General features: G+C 47.8%; 1 protein-coding gene across 13 annotated transcripts in view; it reads left to right on the forward strand.

Moving 5' to 3' along the window:
- Positions 1 to 25,867, forward strand: part of MBD1 (methyl-CpG binding domain protein 1) — a 1,384,891-nt gene that overhangs the window by 413,277 nt on the left and 945,747 nt on the right. For all 13 annotated transcript variants that reach the window (XM_078664741.1, XM_078664738.1, XM_078664739.1 and 10 more), the window contains exon 8: positions 23,672 to 23,815. In XM_078664741.1, the coding sequence (XP_078520867.1) occupies positions 23,672 to 23,815 (144 nt within the window). The remainder of the gene's footprint in view (positions 1 to 23,671; positions 23,816 to 25,867) is intronic.

Below are 25,867 nucleotides of genomic sequence, written 5' to 3' on the forward strand. Positions count from 1 at the left end.
CGTCTAAAACCGCTTCGTCGACGAGAAAATCTCCGCAGAAGGTGAGTGGAACTTCAGCGCCAAAGAAAATTCCATCGTCGACGAGAAAACAGTTCGGCGCCATTAACGAGGGTTCCATCAATGTTGACGATATCGATCACGTCGACACCTGCTTCGTTGTCGACGATCTCGTCGACTATGCCTCCTCAGTCGATGACGATTCACCTTTCGTCGACTAGTACCCCGTCGACGATGCCACAAGTCCCGTCGACGAACCTACCGTCGACTATGCTATTGTCTACGTGTCCACCGTCAACAATGCTATAGTCGATGAGCCCACCGTCGACGATGATTGTACTCTCGATGACGAGCCCGCCGTCGACAACCTTGATGTCGACGACCACATCGTCGACTATGACTTTTCCGTCGACGACATCCATGATTACAACGTCGAGGGTGTCATCTATTACAGCAATTTCCACAGAATCTGATTCGCCATCCATGTATATTTCAGCTTCATTGAAGTTTTGAGCTCTAAATTAACATCTTCCAGGCAATTTTACCAGGATGTATCTCACATTTCACAATTACCTCCTAGCCATTATTTGGAGGAGTCTGATGATGATGAACCCTTTGGACAAACGCATGACCCTTCTCAACTCCGGATAAAATATCAGGAGGATGACGATGAAGAGGAGTTTTATAAACCATGTCAGTCTTTAACAGGACCATTACTGCAGGATGATGATGGAGACACGGTGGCAGAAGACAGAGAAAGTCCAAATTCGCCGCCTACTGTGGATGAATGGGACGAATATCTGATCCCAACACCAGCTTCACCAGTTCCTCTAGCTGTTGACTCCCCTCCTGAGGACATAGGAGGTTTCCATGCGATTATGGAAAGGGCAGCCTCTAGATTCCATCTTTAATGCCATTACAGAAAACAGTATGTTTTTTATGATTTGAAAGATCTGAACAGGAAATCCACCCATTCAATTCCTATTATTGATCATATCTGGGAGGAAGGAGTGAAAATTATGAAAACTCAGTTTTCCATTCCGGCGATCCTCCCTAGGATTGACAAAAAAGACAAGGCGCCAGATGACGCCACTGTCTGCCTTTCTGGTCACCCTAAACCAGACTCCGTAATCTCTCAAGCTGCGCAGAGGAAGGCTCGGAATCCTTCTGCTCTAATAACAGCACCACCTGACAAACATGGTAGGCGCCTTGACAACATAGGCAAACGCTTTACCACCATGGCGGGCGCTACAGTTCGAGCTACGAATTGTTTAGCTTTCTTAGGCAGATACGATCGACAATTATGGTCGGACAGTTCACCATAAATAGAGTATCTGCCTGAGGGCAAGAAAATAGAAGCAAAGACAATTCTCATGGAGTGTGAAAGAGCTGCTTCTGAAGTCATCGATATCTCTATAGATATAGCTTCTCTGGGATTTCGTCAACTTGCCGGAGCAGCTACCCTTAGACGTTGGGGCTGGCTGAAATCCACTTACTTTCTCCCTGATGTCCAAACAAAAATTCTGGACATGCCCTTTGACGGCGATCTATTATTTGGTAAACACATCAATGACGCATTGCAAGAAATAAAAAAGGACACTGATACTGCTAGATCATTGGGTACCTTGCAGTATAGAAAAGCATCTTTTCGAGGAGCAAGAGGCAGAGGTTCTTACACCTTTCGTGGAGGTTACCAGAAGTACCAGCAATAAGGTGGCCAGGGTCTCTACGAATATCATTATCAACAGCAATCCTATAGAAGTCCTCCAACGGCCGCTCACAGGCAACAGGGCAGGAAGCGTCAACCTCAGGGCAGAGATTCTGCCAGAAAACAGTGACAATCTTATTGCACCTGCACCAGATATGCCTTGAGTATTCAAAATTCCAAGAATTTCCCAACATCTCAAAAAGTGGAAGAAAATAACCACAGACAAGTGGGTATTAGATATAATAAAATTCGGTCACACCCTAGAATTCGCCAAATTTCCCCCTCCTCATCCACCTTTAAAGAAAAACCCACCGCATCTTCCTCTACTCAGAAAAGAGGTGAAAGCTATGTTGTCAAAAGGGGCGATAGAAAAGGTTCCTCGCTCTCAAACAGGAAAGGGATTTTATTCTCGCTTTTTTCTGATAAAGAAAAAATCTGGGGATTGGAGACCAATCTTGGATCTGAGAATGCTAAACAAATACCTTCATAAAAAATCCTTCCGCATGGTAACACTCCAGGAAATCCTTCGGCTTCTAGATCATGCGGATTTTATGACAACATTAGATCTTCAAGATGCGTATTTCCACATCCCAATTCATCCCAAACATCGAAAGTTCCTGAGATTCACTGTGGCAGGTGCACCTTTTTTCAATTCAAAGTCCTTCCATTTGGCCTGCGCTTGGCTCCAAGAGTCTTCACCAAATGTCTAGCTCCGGTAGCAGCTCTTCTCAGGCTGCAAGGCATCCAACTATTTCCATATCTGGACGACTGGCTGATAAAAGCTCCATCCTTTCGTCAGGCTTCTCTCACAACCGCAAAATGCCTGCAAGTTTTTCACTCTCTGGGCCTCTCCCTAAACGTCCAGAAGTCAAGCCTCTATCCTTCCCAAGTAATTCAATTTCTGGGAGCAAAACTAGACACTGTTCAAGACAAAGCAATCTTGTCCTATGCCTTAAAATGGAAGAGGTTCTGTTACTGGTGCAGCAACAACAACTTACATCTGCTGGAATGTTCTCCCGATAAGGTTCTGCCTTATTATTGTCATTATCTAAGTCTGGTCTCCTGTTCGCTTCTGTTAAATTGCATCTGGCTGCTATTTCTACGTACAGACGATCCTCAGGGGCGGCATCACTTTGTTCCAATCGTCTCATTAAGCAGTTCCTGAAAGGCCTTTTCATAACTTTCCCACCTATTAGAGTTCCTCCTCCGGAATGGAGCCTGAATCTGGTTCTACAACAACTGATGAAACATCCGTTTGAACCCATTCATAAAGCAGATTTAAAATCTCTCATGGAAGACAGCTCTCCTATTAGCACTCACCTGTTCCTGACGAGTGAGTGAAATACAGGCGTTCACTATAAGACAACCATATTTGAAGTTTACCAATGATTATGTCCTTTTGAGAACTAATCCCACGTTCATACTGAAGGTTCCTACTTCATTTCATCTCAACGAACCTGTGATATTGCGGACATTCCTTCCTAATCCGTCTTCCGCGGCGGAAAAGTCTTGACATACTTTGGATGTCAAAAGATGCTTGAAATTCTACATATCTCGGACAGTGTCCATCAGAAAATCTGTCCAGCTATTTCTCTCGTATGGTGGTCACAAGCCAGGATCAGGTGTATCAAACGGCTGTATCAAAGGCTACTATTTCAAGGTGGATTGCATCCGCTATTCAATTCTGTCATTGCAAGGCAGGCCATCCATTGTCAAATAAGCCTAAAGCTCATTCTACCAGGGCAGTGTCCTCATCTACGGCATTGTTCGCTGGTGTGTCTTTGGACAAGATTTGCCGTGCTGCAACCTGGAAAAGTGTGCACACTTTCACTCTGCATTATTGCCTGGATCTGGCAACAGAGGCTGAGTCAGCAGTTGGACAAGCAGTACTACAAAACCTTTTTAGATAAGGTAAGCCTTATGATAAGAGTATTTTAGTACAGATCTGTATATATATATGTCTGTAAACCCCTTCTGGCAAAAAGGAGCAGAGACCACGTCGGGGGAAAAACAGCAAGGGAGCAATTTATTGGCAAAAAATTGGCGGATGCATTTCGGCAAATGGAGCCTTCCTCAGCGCCCAAGAACTTCACACAGCTTCCAAGTTCGCATAATGTTCAAACCTGCCGCCCTCTTTGTAGATGTCGATGATGCACCACCTGTTGCAGCCTGCCGTGTAGCGCCGGACTGCAACACCCAGAATGCAGACCAATTCCAGGTAGGTGGCGATAGGAATGAAATCCCAGTGGGATGGGCGGGATATAGGAATTGCTGTGATGGAAGTTAGCAGGTGATCTCTTGAAATGTCAGCAAAGTGTTCCTTCGAGTCCCTACGCCGCCTCAGCCTACGAGCTGCAGTCCAAATGTCAGCGGGGGTAGAAATGTCAGTTCATAACACCCAAAGCCAGGTGGGGTACCTCGCAACCGGGTAGTTCATTCTGCAGCAGTGTGGCGGGCACTGGAGTCGTACCAAAACCTTGGTGAGAAGAAAAGCTGCCGTGGCAGCACCAGAGTACTCCGGGCCACTTGTGTGGCGGGGGCCTCTGTGATGCGTCTGTGGAGGTCGCAGGAAAATATGTCTGTGAACCCCTTCTGGCAAAAAGGAGCAGAGACAACGTCGGGGGAAAAACAGCAAGGGAGTAATTTATTGGCCAAAAAATTGGCGGATGCATTTCGGCAAATGGTGCCTTCCTCAGCGCCCAAGAACTTCACACAGCTTCCAAGTTCGCATAATGTTCAAACCTGCCGCCCTCTTTGTAGAAGAAATTCGGCTTCGCCCCCTATGTGGATGATGCACCACCTGTGGCAGCCTGCCGTGTAGCGCCGGACTGCAACACCCAGAATGCACAGACCAATTCCAGGTAGGTGGCGATCGGAATGAAATCCCAGTGGGATGGGCGGGATATAGGAATTGCGGTGATGGAAGTTAGCAGGTGATCTCTTGAAATGTCAGCAAAGTGTTCCCTCGAGTCCCCACACCGCCTCAGCCTACGAGCTGCAGTCCAAATGTCAGAGGGGGTAGAAATGTCAGTGCATAACACCCAAAGCCAGGTGGGGTACCTCACAACCGTGTAGTTCATTCTGCAGCAGCGTGGCGGGCACCGGAGTCGTACCAAAAACTTGGTGAGAAGAAAAGCTGCCGTGGCAGCACCAGAGTACTATATAATATACATATATGTATATATATATATATATATATATATATATATATATATATATATATATATATATATATATCTATATATATAGATATATATATAGAGATATATATATATATATATATATATATATATATATATATATATATATATACATATTTTTGCACTGGTTTGGTATGGTATATTTTAGATTTTTCTTATGATACCCACCATTCACTATCATCTATGTATTATTTACTGCTATCTACTCTGATTCTAAGCATGTGAATCTATGAAAGATTCCCCAATACTGGATAAGAAAACGAGTTACTTACCTGTAACTTCAGTTATCCAGTATTGGTATCTTTCATAGATTCACATGTGACCCACCCTCCTCTCCAAAGAGGCTTACCTTATCATTATGGCATACTTACTGTCACTTGTGCTATGAAAATCTGAGGGTTTGCCTCTCTGTGGGGAAGGTTCTAAGAGGGTGCAGCTGCCTAATTGGCTGGTTTCCAAGTTTGGTTCTTTTCGCAAAAGGACCAAGATAGATTAGTGTACTGACTTTGCTATCGACTATAGCCTATAGTGTGATGTTATGACTGTAATGTATATGTTTTATTGCACCGAGAGACTCCCACCTCGTCGGCGGGGATGATTCTAAGCATGTGAATCTATGAAAGATACCAATACTGGATAACTGAAGTTACAGGTAAGTACCTCGTTTTCATATCAACACTAGTGACGTATGCAGCCGTCAAATACTTTTGCCATTGAAATGCCCGCTAGAACTGTATAAAGTGATGTCATCTGACTCCCTAGGCCCACTATCCCCCCCATTGTGTGGTAAGTTGGACAGCACATAGCCTCTCGCTTCTCTTCCTTTTGTATTGCCATGAAACCTCTGCATATTGTGGTGCTGCCTATTATGCTCAGTTTTTATCTGTTCCCAGACAAATGCCAATGAAAACGTTTTTAACAAAATTGTGTATTTAATTCTGGCATTTGAGAAGATAATCTTAGGAAACCCTAAACACTGCACCCTCTGTCAGTCAGTCAGTGTTGTTGAAAGTGCCACATCCCATTAGTCTCTGAGTGTTTTTAAGGTGGACACAGTGTCTGATCTCATGGAATTGTATAACATAGTAATTGTCCGTTGCTCGTACCATGTGTTAGTCATGTCTGGAGTAATCTGGATACCTTAGGTTCATCATGTGTTTTGACCCATATTCTATATAATTGGTGGGTAAGGGATGCATACATCAAGGAGCATGGGGGTATGCTATAGTCGTCCACGAGGGTCTCGAACTCGTATAGGGTTGAATCAACGAACAAGTCGCCCTATGTGGCAATACTGGCCCCGGACCAGTCCGCCATCTCCGAGCAAAGGTTTCTTGCTGTGGTGCCAGGAAGTACCCTAATGGTATGTCAGGGGCATAGTGAGACTGCGATTGCCCCGTCGTAAATAATGAGACCAGCAGCTGCGAGCCGCGGGCATTAAAATATTTTCAGTCTTCCTCACGATCACGGTCTCTGATCCCAGCAGCCACTCTAATATTGTAGTTTGGCGTAGGTTCGATGCCCAGCATCCTAGTTCGATGATGTTACAGCCTGCCTACCACCTAATCAGCCACAGCAGCTGTGCGGCTGCATAATAGTGCTCTTAATTGTGGGCTCCCAAACCCCATTCTGATAGTGGGTCATAAAGTTTTGACAGGGAGACTCTAATTCAGAGATGTCAGGAGTGACTGGAATAATTTGCAGGGCAATGGGAAGGAAAGAGCCGTGAAAAAATACAGTAGTCTGTGCAGCAGCAGCATCCTAGATATGGCTGTGAGTCACATTGTAGAGAGTGGCAGTTCTGTCCAGAATGCTAAGGAGGAGCAGGCGCTGGCTATCACCCTGCTCAGGGTGCTGTCTATTAAATCAGATTGTGAGTGATACCTTGTACCTCTAGATACTTGAAGGAGTCGCAGGACCAGGTGAGTGGAGCATGTGGCAGACCAGTACTTTGTTCTGAGGACCAAGGCGTCCTAGGGAATAGTAGGGACTTACCCCAATTCACCTTTAGTCCAGAGATGCTCCAGAACGGTCCATTAGGCCATGCAGTTCTGTCAGATGGTTGCAGAGATAAATCAGCACATCATCTGCATAGAGTGAGACTGTGGCATTAGTTGTGCACTTCAATACCCCGATTGACTGACTGGTGCGCAGTGCACAGGCCAGGGGTCCCATTGCTAAAGCAAAAATAATTGGCGATAACGGACACCCCTGCCTGGTGCCATGCTTGTTAACAAAGGAGTACAATATCGTGTGGCCTGTCTTGACACGAGCCATTGGTGAGTTATATAAAAGCGTGATCCATTGTAGAAACCAGGGGCCTATGCCATAACCACAAGCAATGTTCTCAGGTAGCCTTACCCCAAGTTGTCATGCCTTTTCGATATATAGAGAGGCGATCCACGCCAGGTCGCCTGCCTTGCGTACCCACTCTTATAACTAAAAGAGCCGCCGCAGATTGAGGCTGGTATTTCTACCAGATATGAATCCGTTTTGTTATGGGGCTGTTAGCGGTTAGGTCTCTTCCAGCAGTCTATTGGACAGCACCCTGCGTAGTATTTTGGAGTCTGTGTTCAAAAGTAACAGTGGGCAATATGAACCCAGCTGCAGTGGATCCCTGCCAGCTTTGGGAGTACCACTAATATGGTATCTCGAAGCGAGGACGGCAGTATGCCCTTCTCCTAGGCTTTCACGTACATCCGGTGTAGGCGAGGGACCAGTTGTGTGTGGAAAGGCGCCTAGAATTCTAGAGCCCACACATCAGTCCCCAGAGTTTTTCCTCTAGTCAGTTGTTGAATGGTGTCTGGTATTTCAGTTTCTGTGATGCGGGATTCATGTATTGTGTGATGGGCCCACTGGATCCCGGGAAGAGTTATGTGCTCTAGGAGAAGATGCAACTCTGTTGGATCGTGGCTTGGGGGAGCTCTGCAAAGGGTAGTATAGGCGGAAAGCTGAATTAATCTTGTCCTTTGTGTTAACCAGGCAACTCTCCACATTATAGATGGCAGTAATGTGTGTATGATGAGCCATGCTTACAGCCTGCTCGCCTTGTCTCCCTCAGCGTGTTGTCTGGCTAGGTATTTCTTGTAGTCTAGCGCACACAACCAGTCGAGGGTTGTTTTATGGAACAGCCTAGCTTGGGCCAATTTTGGCGTTATCTGCGGGTTAGTGGGTAGCAAGTGCTCATAGTATTGAATCTCCATTTCGAGGGTGCCCAATTCCCTGCAAAGGGTCATGTGGGTACCATCTACTGCTTCTATCATGTGCCACACAGAACCACTTTAAATGCATCCCATTCTATCTCACCACCGGATGCAGTGCCCTCGTTGTCTTGGAAATACAATGTAATAGATTGTGATAGAGGGGTGCAGAGCGAGGTGTCATAGAGCGCCTCCAGGTTTCCAGGGGCAAGCACCAGGTAGGGATTCAGGGTTTAGTTTTCCCCCATGTCAGATGTACGTGTAGAGGGCAGTGGTTGGATAACATACGCCCAAGATATTCCACACGAGACAGTTTAGTGAGGGCCTTGTGAGAACAGTATATCAGGTCTATTCTAGTGTACAAGTCGTTGAGCCATGAATAATACTCCCTGTCAGTGGGGTGCATACTGCGCCATGCGTACTGTAAGTGGAGATTAGTGGTCGATGACTGTGTTGCGTTAGTGTAATAGAGTGATCACCTGGAAGTGGAGGGCGCGAGCAGTCCTTATCTAGGTCTGGGGTACAATGGAACTCCCCGCCCCAATAAGTTGGTGTTGTAGGGTCATGGAGTAGCGCCGGGGTCAGTGATTGCAGGAACAAGGATTGGCCAGAGTTGGGAGCATACAGTGAAACCTAGGAAATCTGTAGGCCGTTTTATATCCCCTTTAATGTCACGTAGCGTCGGCCTGGGTCAATGTGGGTGTGTAATACTTCCAGTGGAGTACCGGGTGCCACCCAAATCATAGCACTCCTTGCATATTGTATGTTGTCCCCACTATCGTGCCCTTCCAGCACTTAAGCATTGAATTAAGCATCTGAGAAGTCAGGTGGGTCTCTTGAAGTGCAATGGGAATCTTGCGCCTTCGCTGATACTGGTAAATCCGGTAATGTTTAGCGTATCCTGCTAGGTCTTGGACATTCCATGTCAATAATAAGATTGGTATTCCCTGTGCACCTGGTTGCATATTCATAGTGATTTAAGGGGGCATAGCTCCCAGTATATTATCATTCACCCTCCCCTCTCATAGGCGCGTATTCTTTACCCAGCGCGTAAGTGGCCTCGTCCTTCATGTCCAATGAAAACTTCCTTGCTACACAGACAGCGCAATTTGAACAATAACAATCCCCAACTCCCACTCCCAGTGCAGTACGCCAATGGCCGGCCAGCCATCATCACTTATCTGCAATATAGATCAGGTGAGGTAAGAAAGGGGAAAAAAACAACAGAACAGTGATTCTATATCAGTGGCAATGTAAGTGGGGAACGAGGACAACGTTCAAACCCAATGCACCCGCATAGTATAGACTACTGTCTAGAGCCCTAGGTAATCTATATAATGTTTAGGCGACAGTGCCATGGCGATTCCCACAGATACTAATACATTCATGACATTAGTTGCCAAACCTGTACGAAGTCTATCACATTAGTTCTTCAGATGTTTGTGGGGTGACGGTGGGGTCCCCGCCCATTACCGCCGCAAGCTGTGAGTCCGTAAACGATAGAACATCTTCCAACGGGTTCTCAACTTCCGACCCGGAGGTCGATGGAGGCGGGATACAGTGTGTCTTTCAGCTTTCTTCACTGCTTGAGCTCTTTCTCTTGCCGCTTGGTCTTTGGTGGGCCCTTGCGGCTGACGCCTGTTCCGCAGCCTACGATTTCTTTGCGACTGCCACTGCAGTCGGGATTCAGCTGCATCGCCCTGAGGGGATGCAATTCCATTCTGTTCCATCCAGGCCCTAGCCTCCTCCTGGGTGGCGCAGAAGTTGGTAGTGCCATAGTTTTGTATCCTTAGAGTGGCTGGGAAATAAAGAGCATACTTTATGCTGTGCTCCATCAAGAAAGGAGGATCTGCATCTTTGTACGTCCAAGGTGTAATCCGGGTAGATATGCATAGAAGCATTTTTGACCGACCATGGGCTACATGCTCTTCTTACGTGCAATATGTGGCGTCTGTGCGATAATTAAAGAGTTGCGCCACCAACGGTCTCGATGGGGCGCCCGGACGGGGGGCACTCTGGCACTCTGTGAGCATCTCCACAGAAATTGTTTTTGACTGTTTGCCCTGCAGGACTGTCTGAGCCTTGGGCCTTTCTGATCTGTTTTTCCCCCATCTTGACAGGGTCAGCATTGGCTGTGTGTCTATTGTTAAATAGCAATTTTGTGAAAATGCGGAGTGAGGACACAGTCAGTCACAGGTGGAGCCCCTGGCCCTCGACCTCTGCAGTGACTGGTGATGATCGCAGCTTTAGTGTTTCGCACCAAGAGAGGGGGGCTTCCTGGTCACTCCCACACAGCTTAGGGTGTGGGTGACTTCATACTTGGGGTGCACACTGCCACAACCGTTTCCATGGAGACCCACCAACCTGCTGCACACGAAGGTCTCATGTGTGGCCCGGACCTCAGGCCATGTTTGATTCATGGGCTAGTCCCTGCAGCGTCTGTGGTATGTGTTCCCCTCGGGGATGGGACCAAAGAAGGTGCTTCTCCGTTCCCCGTCGCTAATGCATACGATGTGGGTTCTCTACTTGGTAACGCCACAGCTTTCGGGAGTCCCTGCTCTCCTCCTCGGCCTCGAGTCGTGGGGTTTCTCAATGTACTGCCGGCACCGCTCCATTCCAAAGGTGGGCCGGTGGCGCTTGGCATTCCATCCAGGCAGCACTCTCATTCATGATACTTCGAGGTGCTCTGGGGCCACGTAGCGGCCAGCCCCCCATATCCCTCAGCAAATCACTATGGCCCACAGTACCTTGATGCTTGCTGCGCAAGATCCGAATGTGCAGCAGGAGCTCTGCAGGTCCCCCTGTGCAGAGGTCTGGCCCACTTGAGGCAAGGACGGTATGCGTCACTCCGAGCGTCTCTCTCATGGAGGGCCCGCAGTTATTTCGGAGGGGAAGGAGGAGGATGTCAAGGCGCCGGTGGAAGACAAGACGCTTAGGTCTGTCCTCCCTGTGATCTGTTGTTGCACCACTGCCGTCCCCAGGGAGCTATCCCCCAAATGCGGTGTAGTCCACTCTGCACTTGGAATTAATGGAGCCTGTCCGCACCATCGCATTCCTCCGGGGCATCCCTAACCGCGTGGCGCACTTCGCAGCCTGCGGCTCAGGCCTCACCAGTCCGCTGCGGCAACAGAGGTCCGACGCCCCACAGCTCAGAACAGGCCAGGGGGGCCTAGCTGGTGGCACAAGGGGATTAAGAGCCCATCTGTACTCTGCAGGGCAGGAATTACAGCAGGATATTGTGCGGTAAGCTGCGAAGCATCTTAATGTATGTCCACTCTGGTCGCCATCTTGGCCACGCCCCAAGTGTAACCATACTTGGACAATCTGCTCATCAAGGGAGAAGGCTTTTACGACCATCTTCTAGGACTAGCACAAACACATAGAAGTTCTCCACAAAACATTGAACAAAGCGTTCGAGGCATGTGGGCTGCTGAATTCATATCTGTGCATAGATCGCCGCCTAGTGTTGGGTCCGGATGATTGCACATTGTTGTCCTGGAAGAGTCTTCGAAGTATCACGAGATAGGTGGCTCCTCCCCTGGACTACAGTGCGCATGGGCATCCTCACCATCCTCAGATTGTTTTTTTCCGCCATTGGGTTCGGATGTATATTTGTTAACTCAAGTTCGGAATCGATAGAAAACTTTTAATTTGGCCAAAAGGCCTATAGATATCGTCGGTATTGTCTTTGCGATCGGTGCCGAGTACTCGTTCCAGCTCGATTTCCAGCCGGACGTCAAGAATAAGCCGCGTGGCTATTCAGCTCCAAAGGCCCGGTCGACGCCAGAGGCCTTATCGACGAACGAAATGGAACGGAGCCCATTCAAGAGATGTCCCTTTTGCAACTCCAAGTATCCTCACATGGACGCCCACCCGGTGGGCAACAAGTGCTCTGCACACGACACATAATCGTTGTTTTAGCTTTCAGCCTAGTAGAGCGTTGTGATTTACACGAGAATAATATGTTATTGCTCTGATATCAGCTTTGCTTGGAAAAACTGTGTCTGTACAGTGAGTGCTGAAGCCTTCAAGGATAACTTGACACAGTGTTGTTGTGAGGTCTGATCTTCGCACCTTCCTAGACATAACATACATGCAAGCGGCAGCCAAATTCTGGCTTTAGGCACGTTTTATATTGCTCCACACAGAGCACACAATACACACTTGATGGTGCTTCGCATGCAGAGAGCTGGTGGAAGATGATGTGATCCCTTACCACTAGGATCTTGAGGTATGGGGCGGCCCTGCTAAAACCCAGAGACCTTAGATAGAATATAATATACTAGATAGGGAGGGTGAGAATTAGGTGTTGTTAAACCCTATTCATTTCAGCATTTTAGCATGTTGTCACCTTTTGCATTCTATGGACTAGTGACTATGCTGATAACTTTGCTTCTTATAATATGTTTGCTTGTATTATCTAAGATACTGCGTTTGAGAACACTGCATTAGTAAATAAACATTTCCAATATGCATACGTCCTCATTACTCCTCGTTCTGGTTTGTAATGATTGTATAACGAAAGAGTGTTCATGTGTTCCACGTGACCTGAGGTATTCTAAGTTCATGTTCTGGTTTGTCTAAACATTGGGAGTTTGTAATGACCAATGAGACACTGTAGCTAGCTCGGTAAGGGGATTTTGGGTACTAAGGTGAGTTTTGGCACACCCTAATTCACTGAGGTTCCAAGTCTCTATGCACAGTTCTGTAGGAGAACGGAATCCCTGCTACAATAGTCGTGTTGCGGGCAGCCGACCGGAGCACTAGATAAGTCTCTGCTGGCTCGGCCGCGCCCCCCCCCCCTCCACCCCCAAAGAATACCCTTTTGGGTGTTTTGGTGATATCATGTTAGGGTCCACCTTATAAAAGGCATGTTGCTCATTGCCATGATCCAACACCGAGCAACCCAGCCATTCTTACACATCATCTAACTTCAAAGTTTAGTGGTAGAGGCATCCACCAAGAAAGTTAATCCTAAAGCCTTCCCTACCATCCCACCTGATTGTGAGTCAAAACGAATAGAGACATTTGGCAGGCAGATTTTCCCTTCTATGAGCCTTGCTCTGATGTCAGAGAACACCAGCTATCTTCTAGCCCGCTACTCCAAGCCCTTTGAAACATGCTGGCATGTGTTTTACTATCTTTTCTAGATGACCTTCAGGCGCCCCTTACTCAAGCTGTTGAGGGTGGCTGCACTTCAGCATGATTTGCAATACATTCTGGCTTGGAAACCATCAACTGCTTAGCTCCTGGATGTGGTATGCGGGCTTCTCCTTGGGTAAGTCCAAGCATCCCTGATTGACATGCTGTTTGACTGCTCTCACCACTTTGGCAAAAAAAGCACATTCGGCACTGGAACTGTTTAAGGAGATCACTGGTACTGCACGTCATTGGGCCTTTCTGCCCCCACCTCATAATTCTGCTTGCAGTTTAGTCTTCTACATGACTATAGTCTCTGTTTTAAGTTTTGCTAATGCCAGAACCACTAACCCATATGACCTTTCAGATCTTCTGTTAGCCAAGGCTTCTCACAGACACTGCCTAGTGCAGCAGGGACTAACATGCAGCTTAGTCCCGTGCAACTCCTGCATTAGCAGCCACAAAACAGCTTCAGTGTGTCCTTGCCGGTTTACAGCCACCCCGTTCGAGGCAGCATCTGATATTTCCTACAAGGATAAAGGGTGCGTAATAACGATGGACTGGGATGCAGGCTAAGTAATTACTTGTGGTTGCAATTAATTCAAGCATTTTATCCATCACTTTTTTCGTCCGCAGCGCCGAGGCGCCTAAGGGCATTTGTTGCGCTTTATAAGTTTCATAAATAAATAAATAAAAAAATGTGTGTACTTCAGTGTGTCACCCTTAGTGGGCCAGGTATGCCCAGGCATTTGTCCCATACACACTGTACCATTGGAACTAAGCTATTCCTGGCTGATGTGCCCTAGTCAGGTTGAAACCAGCTCTTGGTTGCGTGTATTCCGGGTCAGGGAGGACCTGGCCTGGCAGTTTGTGGTGGACTGTTCCCATTGGAGCATGGTCAAGACTGATTTGCATATGTCAGAGTCCAAACTAAGATGGCATGATGTAAACAATTACAATGGACAGGGATGTGGCCTCGAGTAATTACCCGTGACTGAGATTAATTTGATCATTCTAGCAATTATTTTTTTGTATACTTAAGACTTTCCTCTAAGGGTAGCTGACCTCACTTCAGAAAAATGTGTCCTCTAAATCATATGCTGGGACTACCGCCTTCCATTTCATTGTACCTCGGCACCCCTTCTGCCACCATCCGGGCAGCTGATGGAGGACCATCTATCCATCTTCCAGCAGGAAGTGCAGAGGGTTCGTGCCGAGGAAGTGAATGTTACAATTGCTTGTGCTGACGGCTGCAGGCCTTTGTCCTATTTTAGATCTTCACCCTCTCAATGCATTCATGTGGAAGGACAAATTCAAGATACTAGCCAATGTCCTGTGTACCATAGACCCCGGCGACTGGATGATGGTGTGGGGTATTCAGGACACTTATTACTGTATCACCCTTCATGCAGGCCCCCAGGCGCTCTACCTGCAGTTCACAGTGGGGTGGAGGCATTTGCAGATCTCAGTAGTCTCTTTTGGCCTCACCAGTGCCCCATGGGTGTTCATGAAAGTGATGACGATAATCGTAGTGCACCTTTGGAAGCTGTACATATGAGGCTTCCCCTACCTCGACATCTGCTGCTGAAGGTTGGTTCACCCCAGGCAGCCGTCAACCACCTGCAGACGACGGCTAGCCTCATAACATTGTTTAGATTTACTGATAATGTACCAAAGTCACACCTGACTCGTTTGCAGATAATCCCGTTCATCATCGCTATTCTGGTACAGTTTTGTGCCTTTCTCTTGGAGTGGAAAGTCCAGGGCTTTCAGGGTATGATCCAATGTTTCTGCCACTGTACCTGGATCTCATCATTGCAGTTGAGATTGAAGCTGTTGGGATTGTTGGCCTCCTACGTTCTGCTGGTCAACATACCGGTGGCACATGTGGGCTCTGCAGCGGGAGCTCAAATCCGAGTAGACACAGCATTAGAGGAATCGGTCTGATTGTTTTCAGATTTCAGAGGAGACTTCAAAAGACCTGCAGTGGTGGCTGCCCGATTCTTAACAGATTCGGGCAGAGAATGCAAAAGACATCCAGTGGTGTTTACTGAACTGCGATTTGGTCAGTGGCTGATTTCTCTCCTCACCCCGCAAAGCCGACTGTGGTCACGGATGCATCCACTACAGGGATGGAGAGGTTATTAGAGACCTCCGATTTACAGCAGAAACTTGACTCCACATCACTTTGTTGTAGTTGAGGGCCATCCACCTGGCCTTTAAAGGCCTTCCAACCCTGCATGTGCTCACGAATAACATCACTGCCATGTGGTACTATAACAAGCTAAGCAGGGTGGAGTCTTGGGCCTCGTGTCAGGAGGCTCTGGAATTGGCTGGACCACCAAGGAACTTCTCTGCTGGTAAAACACGTGAAACGCTTTCGAAACACCAGAGTTTACTAACTTTGCCAATGTAGCAGGTCACAGATGACAGTTGCACCCAACACTGGCACACAGCATATTCTGTCAGTGGGGAGAACCCTGGCTTGATCTTTTTGCCACTGTTGAAAATGTGCAATGTCAGTACTTTAGCACGTTGGTGTTTCCAAGACAGCTATTTTGCAGACACCTTCCATCCAGAGAGGAGCTTTAGACTCCTGTATGCCATCCCCCGCTGCTGCCTCTCCTACCCTGAGTTTGAAAGAAGATCAGGAATGACCGGGCACAAGTCATCCTAGTGCCATCTGATGGGCCACAAGAGTATGGTATAAGAACTGTTGGGCATCTGCCCTCAGATGATGATGCTGCTGCTGCTTTGGGAGGATCTTCTGTTACAGCAGCAGGAAAGGGTACTGCACCTGGGCCTGCACATTTTGTATCTCCATGCTTGGAGATTGAGGGCAGCAGTTGACCTCCTTCAACCTTCTTCTGAGGTCATTGATGTCATTTTGGAGGTAAGGCATCCCGCCACAAAATCAAGGTATGCCAGTCATTGGTGTACCTAAACTCACTAGAAGCAAAGTTGTCAGAAGTATTGTTTGTACTGTCCTTGGCCAATGAAGTACCTTCTTTAGGCACTGTTAAGGGCTGCTTGTCGACTCCTTAAGACTTTTTTGCAGTTGCCGGATCAGCCTTCTTTATTTCTATTTCCTGTTGTGATTACATTCTTGAACGATTTGCAGTATTTATTTCCACCCAAATCCTTTGTGATGCCATAGTGGGACTTGAGCTTAGGTCTCCCTATTTTGATGTCACCTTTTTTGAGGCACTGCCTAGTTGTCCCGCTAGGCTTTTGAATTTTATATTGGGCTTTCTCATACCCATGACAATGACTAGGGGTGTGAGCGAGCTGCATGCTCTTTCTGTCAACCCACCTTAAAGAGTTCGGCACCTGAGCCTGTAGAATGTACAGTTCCATGCTTATAAATTGAGTAGCTACGGTTGACTTTTTTTATTCTAATTTCCAAAGTAATGAGTTATCCTGGTAGCCAGTCGTCCCGCTTCTAAAACAATCCATGCAGGATGCTGGGAGAGGTTTTTCTGTTGTTATTCCTAACATATCTAACCTTTTCAGGCAAGTTGTTGAATATTTTGCCCTTTTGTTTATACTTGGCCAAGCAGGGTCTTGCTGTGGCGAGAGTTAAGGTTTATTTATTGGCTCTTTCAATATTTTTAAATGTACCCGATTAGCCATGTTTATTTAAATTTGCTGTTGTGATCCATTTTCTAAATATGCTGCCATATATGTTCCCAGCAACACCATTTAATATACCTCACTGAGACCTCATCTGGTTCTCACTTTTCTCATGTGCACTCATATGACTATGAAGGGGACCGATTTCACATCCAGGGCAGGACTTATCAGACACAGAGCCACACAATGCAAAAGACCAATACCTGGGTGAATTGCTGAAGAAACTTTTACGGATACTATCTGGTGATGTGCACCAGGTGAGAAATTCACCAGGTGAGGAATCTGTGTTCAGAAAGAGTACCCACCAGAAAGAGCATGTTCGAGGCATGTGGGCTGCTAAATTCATATCTTTTGCATAGATCGCCGCCTAGTGTTGGGTCCGGATGATCGCACATTGTTGTCCTGGAAGAGTCTTCGAAGTATCCTGAGATAGGTGGCTCCTCCCCTGGACTACAGTGCGCATGGGCATCGGCTCCATCCCCAGATTGTTTTTTTCCGCCATTGGGTTCGGATGCGGTCTCGACGTCTCTGTCGGAACCGAGAAAACTTACTTCTTTAAGGGCAAAAGGCCTTCGTTACCTACGTCGGTATTGTTTGCGTACGGTCTCGAGTTTCTCCCGTCTCTGAGGCGGAATCTGCGGAGTCGAGTTACTCTTCGGACATCGAGGCCTTCTCATCGCAGCAAGACCATGACTTTTTCAACATGGACCGGAGCCCGTTTAAATACTGTCCCGTCTGTGGGTCAAAATACCCACATATCGACGTGCACCCGGTCTGTAATAAATGCCTCTCGCCAGACCATAACGAGGAGAACTGCATGGCCTGCTCCAAGTTCAGGTCAAGGAAAACGCTCAAGCTTCGGCGCGCGGTGCGCCTCGAGGCCCGGCGGGCGGCCCCGGCACCCGATAACATCTTCGACGACCAAGAAGAAGAGAGCCTAAGCCATCATCTTCAAATCTCACCACCTGCGACGGAGGTCGAGGCCGATCCCGAAGAACACGACGGGGTCATGGACCAAGACCTTGAATACGTCGACGAGGTAGGGGACGACGAAGAAGTTTATGGGGCCGCGGAAGATAGCTCAGGGGATGAGCTATGCCCCGACAGTTACACGGATCAGGCTCAGGTCACGGGATCGCCACTCGGCCTTACCCAAGACCCTGCACGCAAGCCACGGCCCCGCCTTCGGGCCCGGCCACGGACATACCTGCGGGGGCTACGCAGCCCGTATCGAAACCGAAACTGAAACCATCGGTATCGACTGCACCTAAAATGGCCGACGCCAAATCGAAACCGAAACTACCGGATTCGAATGCACCTAAGATGGCGGACGTTCCATCTAAAACACCGAAGCCTGCTACCTCATCGGCTCCGTCGACCTCCGGGCCACAGAAGTCGAAGAAGACTGTCGACTCGACAGTGCCGAAGCCATCGGCGGGGGATGCGTCCTCTAAGAAGGTCGTCCGTCAAGGGTCGACCGGGGCGACGCCGGCAAAGTCCACAAAAGTCGTCGACAAACATTCGGTGCCGACAGGGGCACCGTTAAACGGACGCGTGGTCGAAGCGGAGTCTACAAAATCCCTCGGATCGAAGAGCGGAGGCTCTACTCATAGGTCCAAAGACTCCGTGTCTAAAGCTGCGGCATCGACGTCTAAGCCTCTAAAGGAACCACAGAACGTCGGAGGCGAAGGCCCGTTGGCGGCCTCCTCGTCGGCGCCAGGTGCCTCGGTGGGTGGCGCATCTCACATCGCTAGTTCACTGCAAAGAATTCGTGAGAAGGCTACTGCGACGTCGGCTCCCGCGCCGTCGCACCAGAAGACGCTAGACGTGCCTGCAAAGCCTACTGCCAAGCTTCTATACATTCTGCCGCCGAAGGAGGCACCGAAAGCCTTTGCACCAAGGACGGCGCCAAAGACATCAGAATCTTCAACGTCTGGTGGAATATTGGGTCGACAACACGACTCAGGAGAAGAATCTGAGCGTTATATCGACGCGGACACTGGCAAGTTGACCCTTTATAAGCGGAAAATCACTTCCCAACCAGTGGACTCCTATGTTATTCCACTAAAAAAGAAAAGGCCTGCACAGGACATTCCTGCCCTGGTTGAACCTATCCAGCCTCCGCCTAGGAGGAGTCCAACACCTTCCCCTGACCACTCCGGGGGAGAGGAGGGGGGACAAGATGACCAGTACAATTTCCCCATCAATGACCCTGATGCACAACAGGATTCCTATGATGACACAGGTGACCAGGGAAACCAACAAGTGGGGCAGGACCCACAGCTTTTCAGTGCACGTGCATCCCCAACAGAGGATTCTGCAGGATTTCATGCACTAATTGAACGGGCAGCTGCTAATCATGACGTGGACATGCATGCTGACCCAGTGGAGGAAGATTTTCTATTTGACACTTTTTCTGTCTCTGAAAGAACAGTCAAGACACTTCCTATGCTCAAAGGTGTCCTTAAACATGCTGCGGAGATCTTTAAGGAGCCTACCAGAGCGAGAGTGGTCAACCCACGCATCGAGAAGAAATACAGGCCGGCACCTGCAGACCCAGCATATATTCGGGGACAGTTGCCTCTTGACTCTCTTGTAGTCGCGAATGCCCGCAAACGGGCGAACTCCCAGACAACGGGTGAAGCTCCTCCCCCAGACAAGGAGTCTAAAGAGCTTGAGGCAGGGGGCAAAAGAATAGCTGCGCAGGCTGCCAATTTCAGGCGTATAGCAAACACACAGGCGCTATTGGCACGTTATGATAGGGCGCATTACGACACCCTAGAGCAACTTTTTCAACACCTGCCTACGCAGTTTCAAGAGGGTACCAAACTGCTCATAGAGGAGGGAAAACTCATCTCCAACGCAGCAATAAAGTGTGCACTTGATGCCGCAGACACGGCAGCTAGGGCTATTAACACTAGCGTCATGCTAAGACGACAAGCGTGGCTACGCATATCAGGGTTTAAACCAGACATTCAAACAACCATACTCAACCAGCCCGTCAATCCTGATAGACTGTTTGGTCCTGATGTTGACACCACCCTCGAAAAGATTAAAAAAGACAACGAAACAGCTAAGTTTATGGGGGCCCTTCAGTCACAACAATTCCGGGGAATCACTTTTCGTCGCTCAGGTGCACGTGGTGTTACCCGAGGACAGATGGGTCAACAATCACAGTTCACTAGAGGTGGAGCACAGTCCTCGTACCCCAAGCAGAATAAAGGGGGTTATCGAGGAAACAGCACCAGGGGACGTGGCAGAGGAAACAACAACTCCCGTTCCTCTGCCCCGAACAAACAGTGACTCTCTGTCACTGCCCCCCGACCATTTAACACCTGTCGGGGGGAGACTCCAGCAGTTCCTGCCAGTCTGGACAAACATCACCACAGACAGGTGGGTAAGACAACTTATCCAGTACGGTTATTGTCTAGAGTTAACGTCCACTCCACCCAACATTCCACCAAGGCAACGTCCTATGTCCGCAGAGCACTTGCACTTATTGCAGCAAGAAGTAGTGGTGATGCTGCAAAAAGGCGCAATCGAGCTTGTGCCAGTGGAGGAGGAAGGCACAGGAGTCTATTCCCTGTACTTCCTTATTCCAAAGAAGGACGGATCCCTCAGACCCATTCTGGATCTGCGCCCCCTCAACCTGTATATACTGTCAGAACATTTCCATATGCTTACACTGCAACAGATTCTTCCCTTGCTGAACCAAGGGGACTTCCTAGCAACCTTAGACCTCAAGGATGCTTATTTCCACATACCACTACACCCGTCCCACAGAAAGTATCTCAGGTTCCCCATCCAAGGCAGGCATTATCAGTTCAAAGTCCTACCCTTCGGAGTGACCACCGCCCCCAGAGTGTTTACCAAGTGTCTGGCGACGGTAGCGGCGCACCTCAGGAGGCAGAACATACATGTCTACCCCTACCTGGATGACTGGCTCGTTCAAGCAAAGTCAGTGCGCCGCGGACATGTCAACCACCATTCACCTCTTTCACAGTCTGGGCTTCTCGTTGAACTACCCAAAGTCGCACCTTCAACCAGCACATGTGCGGCAGTTTCTGGGTGCGACAGTAAATACCCTAACTGCTATGGCTCAGCCAAACAAGGTCAGGATAGACAGCATGCAGTCTCTAATCCAAAGGTTCAGACCGCAACACTCGCTTCCAGCGAGAGTGTTCATGCAGTTGATAGGCATGATGGCCTCCTGCATCTTCATAGTCCCTCACGCAAGGTTGCATATGCGTCCGCTCCAGGAATGTTTAGCAAATCAGTGGACACAGGCTCGGGGACAAATGACAGACCTAGTGTTGGTTACCGGTCGGGCGTACAACTCTCTGCATTGGTGGAATCCACACAACCTTTGCAAGGGCCGACCGTTCCAGGAGCCAGTGCCACAGATTATCCTGACAACGGACGCATCTCTCCAGGGATGGGGAGCTCATGTGCTCAATTACACAGTGCAGGGACTATGGACGACGCAGCAACAGAAGATGCACATCAACTATCTAGAACTGATGGCAATCTTCATGGCGCTCAAGTCCTTCAATGTACATCTGTGCAACAAGGTAGTGTTAGTCCGGACGGACAACATGACAGCGATGTACTACATTCAAAAACAGGGAGGCACCCACTCGCCACAGCTGTCTCATCTGGCTCAGAGCATGTGGAAGTGGGCCATTCAAAGGAACATTTTCCTCATGGCAGAACACCTCCCGGGCAAGGACAATCAGATGGCGGATCTGCTCAGCAGATACAGCCATCAGATGCACGAGTGGGAGTTACATCCATCAGTACTCCGCCCGTACTTCGAGCACTGGGGTCATCCAGAGATAGACCTGTTTGCCACAAGGGAAAACGCAAAATGCCAACACTTTGCCGCCAGGTTCCCTCACCCACAGTCGCAGGGGAATGCGATATGGATGAACTGGTCAGGCAGATTTGCGTACGCTTTTCCCCCAGCACCTCTAATACTGCTGGTGGCAAGAAGGCTAAGGCAGCACTCGATGACACTCATCCTAGTTGCTCCAACGTGGGCACGCCAACCATGGTACACCACGTTTCTGGAACTCTCAGTGGTGCCGCATCAAAGGCTGCGCCTAACACCCAGGCTCTTAACGCAGAACCATGGCGACATTCAGCATCCAGATCCGCAACAGCTCAACCTGGCGATCTGGCTCCTGAAGTCCTAGAGTTTGGCTACCTTCACTTACCTCCAGAATGCATGGACATCATCAAAGAGGCAAGGAAGCCCACTACCAGAGCATGCTATGCTGCAAAATGGAAGCGTTTCGTCATTCACTGTACAGCCAATAACATAAACCCGCTAGATGCATCTATCCCTAACATCATTTGCTATCTGTTGCATCTTTACAAGTGCAATCTAGCGTACACTTCCATTCAGATCCATCTATCCGCCATAGCAGCTTATCTTCAGAACAGGCAACATCTCTCTGTCTTCAGAGTGCCTGCCATTAAAGCCTTCCTAGAGGGTCTGAAACGAGTCATTCCCCCAAGAACACCGCCAGCGCCGGTGTGGAACCTCAATGTGGTCCTCACCAGGCTGATGGGCCCACCTTTTGAGCCACTGCACTCGTGTGAACTCCAGTTCCTAACATGGAAAGTGGCTTTTCTTATTGCTATTACGTCACTAAGACGTGTCAGTGAGCTGCAAGCGCTCACGATCCAAGAGCCATTCATACAAATTCATCCAAAAAGGGTGGTACTACGCACTAACCCCAAATTCCTTCCGAAGGTGGTGTCACAGTTTCATCTCAACCAAACTATTGACCTGCCCGCATTCTTTCAAAACCCACAAACAGTAGCGGAAAGAATGCTCCATACATTGGACGTTAGGAGGGCGTTGATGTACTATATTGACAGGACACAACACTTTAGGAAAACAAAACAACTTTTTGTTGCCTTCTCGCCTCAGCACAAAGGCAACCCTATTTCCAAAGCAGGAATAGCCAGGTGGATTGTTAAGTGCATTCAAATCTGTTATCAAAAAGCTAAACGTACCTTAACAATACCCCCAAGGGCGCACTCCACGCGCAAATTGGGGGCATCCATGGCTTTCCTGGGGAACATTCCTTTGGAAGACATTTGCAGAGCAGCCACATGGGTTACACCGCACACATTTACAAAACACTACTGTGTTGATGTGCATTCCCACAGCAAGCAGCTGTAGGACAGGCTGTTCTCAAGACACTTTTTCAGGTTTCTGCAGCTGGCACGGGCAACCGCCGCTAATGGAGGGACTGCTATATATTCTATGCAAAAGATATGAATTTAGCAGCCCACATGCCTCGAACTGAATATGCTACTTACCAGTATGCATCTGTTCTTGGCATGTAGGGCTGCTAACATTCATATCGCCCACCCTCCTCCCCGGTGCCTGTCGCAGCTGCAGGTATACTCTTGCATTCAATCATTAGCATGGACATCCTTTACACTTTTCACTCCATCTCTGCCACAATGGCTAAAAACAATCTGGGGATGGAGCCGATGCCCATGCGCACTGTAGTCCAGGGGAGGAGCCACCTATCTCAGGATACTTCGAAGACTCTTCCAGGACAACAATGTGCGATCATCCGGACCCAACACTAGGCGGCGATCTATGCAAAAGATATGAATGTTAGCAGCCCTACATGCCAAGAACAGATGCATACTGGTAAGTAGCATATTCAATTCAAATGTAAGTAACTATTTTTTTATTTTTGGGCGATCCATTGTAATACTTTTTGAAAGCATTTAAAGATAATGATTTAGCATTCCTCTTTCTCTTGCAGTCGGTGGGCTGTGGGACATGTGCCCCTTGTCAACTTACGGAGGACTGTACTGCCTGCACTATCTGCTTACTTCGTGCCCAGAACCCAGAGTTTAACCCAAAAGTGAAATGCTTGAAGAGGAGGTGCTGCAAAATTGTCAAAAAGGTGATGTAATCTTGTTATTGGTCCTGGAGTAATTTCGATTGTGTTATACTAATTTAATCTGTATTTTACTTTTTTCCTTCAGTGGTTCTCAGTTGAAAATCCTAATCACTTAATTGTCCTGCTGTGAAGCAGGATCCTAGAGCATTTTTTTAAAGATATGATATATTTCTATTTTCTTTAGACAAGCCTAATACCTCTTTTAAAAACAATTCTGCAGCCTTTCAAAAGGCTACATTTGCCAATTTCATTTATTGTCTTTGAACAGACAATTTACAACTAAAGAACTGACCAAATAAACTAAGTGACAAAAAACCTATTTCACAATGTAGCTGTTCAGGCTACAGCAATGTGAGGCAGGAAACTGACACTGCAGCTTTTAGGGAATCCCAATCCGCATGTATGCCATTGCGTCATCCCCTCTCTGTTGCATTTGCTCTTGTTTTTTTTCTGGCTCCTTGTGATGGATTGCTGGAGCACTGAGCCATGCCTTTTTTATCTTTTTTCACTTAGAAATGTTTCCAAATTTTTTTTAAATTATTTTATGTGGCGTCCTTCTAGGCTATTTGTCACTTTTAGCAGAAACCTATTTCTCCTCTCAAAAAGGCAATCTTTTTGTTAACTGCTCTTAATGTTGCAGAAAAAAGGTACAGTCAGATTCCCATGATGTATTCATTGTTTTTGTTTCTGTTGCCAGAACTCATTGATGTTTTCAAAAAGCCTGTCATATAAAGGACTGAGAAAATGTCAAGCTTAGTTGTCCTGAGCACACCAGGAATCCCTCTCAGGGCTATCAAGACCAATCAGCGTGAGAAGAGAAGGAGGCCCTTCTACAAGAGCTCACACTTCCGTGATTGATGCACCTTGAGGAACAAGATCCAAGGAAAGACCTTTATGGAAAAAGACACTGTTCGCAATCAGAGTTGAGATTTAGGATATTGCAGCACGTTTCAGTGTGGCAACTTGTTGACACTCAAGAGCTTGGTCACCACCGAGGAGGGATTCTACATCTAGCTGCTCAGCGATGTCTAAACACCAGACTCTTTACACTGATTTGATAAATAGATTTGCACACTGAACTCCAGTAAGCTGCCTTCTGCTTTAGAATGAATACTCACAGGTGTACTCTGGTGAAAAACAAGGTTAGTAACTGCGGGTCTAAATTCTGGATTCACCTCCTCCATGGCCTCCATCACCTCTGCAGCTAACTGCGCTGGTGGGTACTTCACACCCAAGACTATCATCAACAACCATTGTGGCTCTGGGTACACCTCTTGTAGTACTTCCATCAAGCCCACACATTACTCATAATGCAATTATCCCACGTCGATACAAACCTCCCAGCAGGAGCTCTTGTTGTTCTCTCGAATTACTGTCTAGACTTCAAGATGGACATAACTCTGATCATTTCTAATGCATGCTTCCAACTGTAGATTCCTTACCTAATGAGAATCCCTATGCTCCAGACTGGATAATGGATCTCAATAAGTGCTCCAGTGGCTCGGTTGGTGATGTCTTGCACCTCTCCGCTGACTACATTCCAGTCCAGAAGTGATGAACGTAGCCTCATAGATAAACGCCACCCATACATGCTGACATCAGTTTTTCATTCTGCGCTTTCAGACACAGATCTGGAGCTCCTCTTATTTTTCAATTTCTTTAAAATCTCCCAGGGTGTGAGGGAACATGTCACCTCCTAAACTTCTTGGTTTAAACCTTGGCAATGACCAATGTATGTGACAGATCCCCATGAGGTGTGCCTCTGGCATGTGGATTCTGCACACAACTCCATGGCCTGCGGTCACTGCTCTAAGATGAACCTGAAAGTCATCCAAGTATTCGCAGAGAAGCACTACATGGTTAATACAGCAAGATTCCAGACGGGTCAGACCATTCCTGCCAATCTCGATCCCACGTGAAGGCGCAAAGGCATCACCTTACATTTTAGGTTTCCATGATAATCTGACTCCCAACTTTCTGGTCCTGTCTGCAACATAGTCGGAGTCCATGTTTGGCACACTTTTGGCTCCCTCAGGCATGCCTTCAGTCCCCAAG

The sequence above is a fragment of the Lissotriton helveticus genome, chromosome 10 (assembly GCF_964261635.1).
Source record: "Lissotriton helveticus chromosome 10, aLisHel1.1, whole genome shotgun sequence".
NCBI lineage: Eukaryota > Metazoa > Chordata > Amphibia > Caudata > Salamandridae > Lissotriton > Lissotriton helveticus.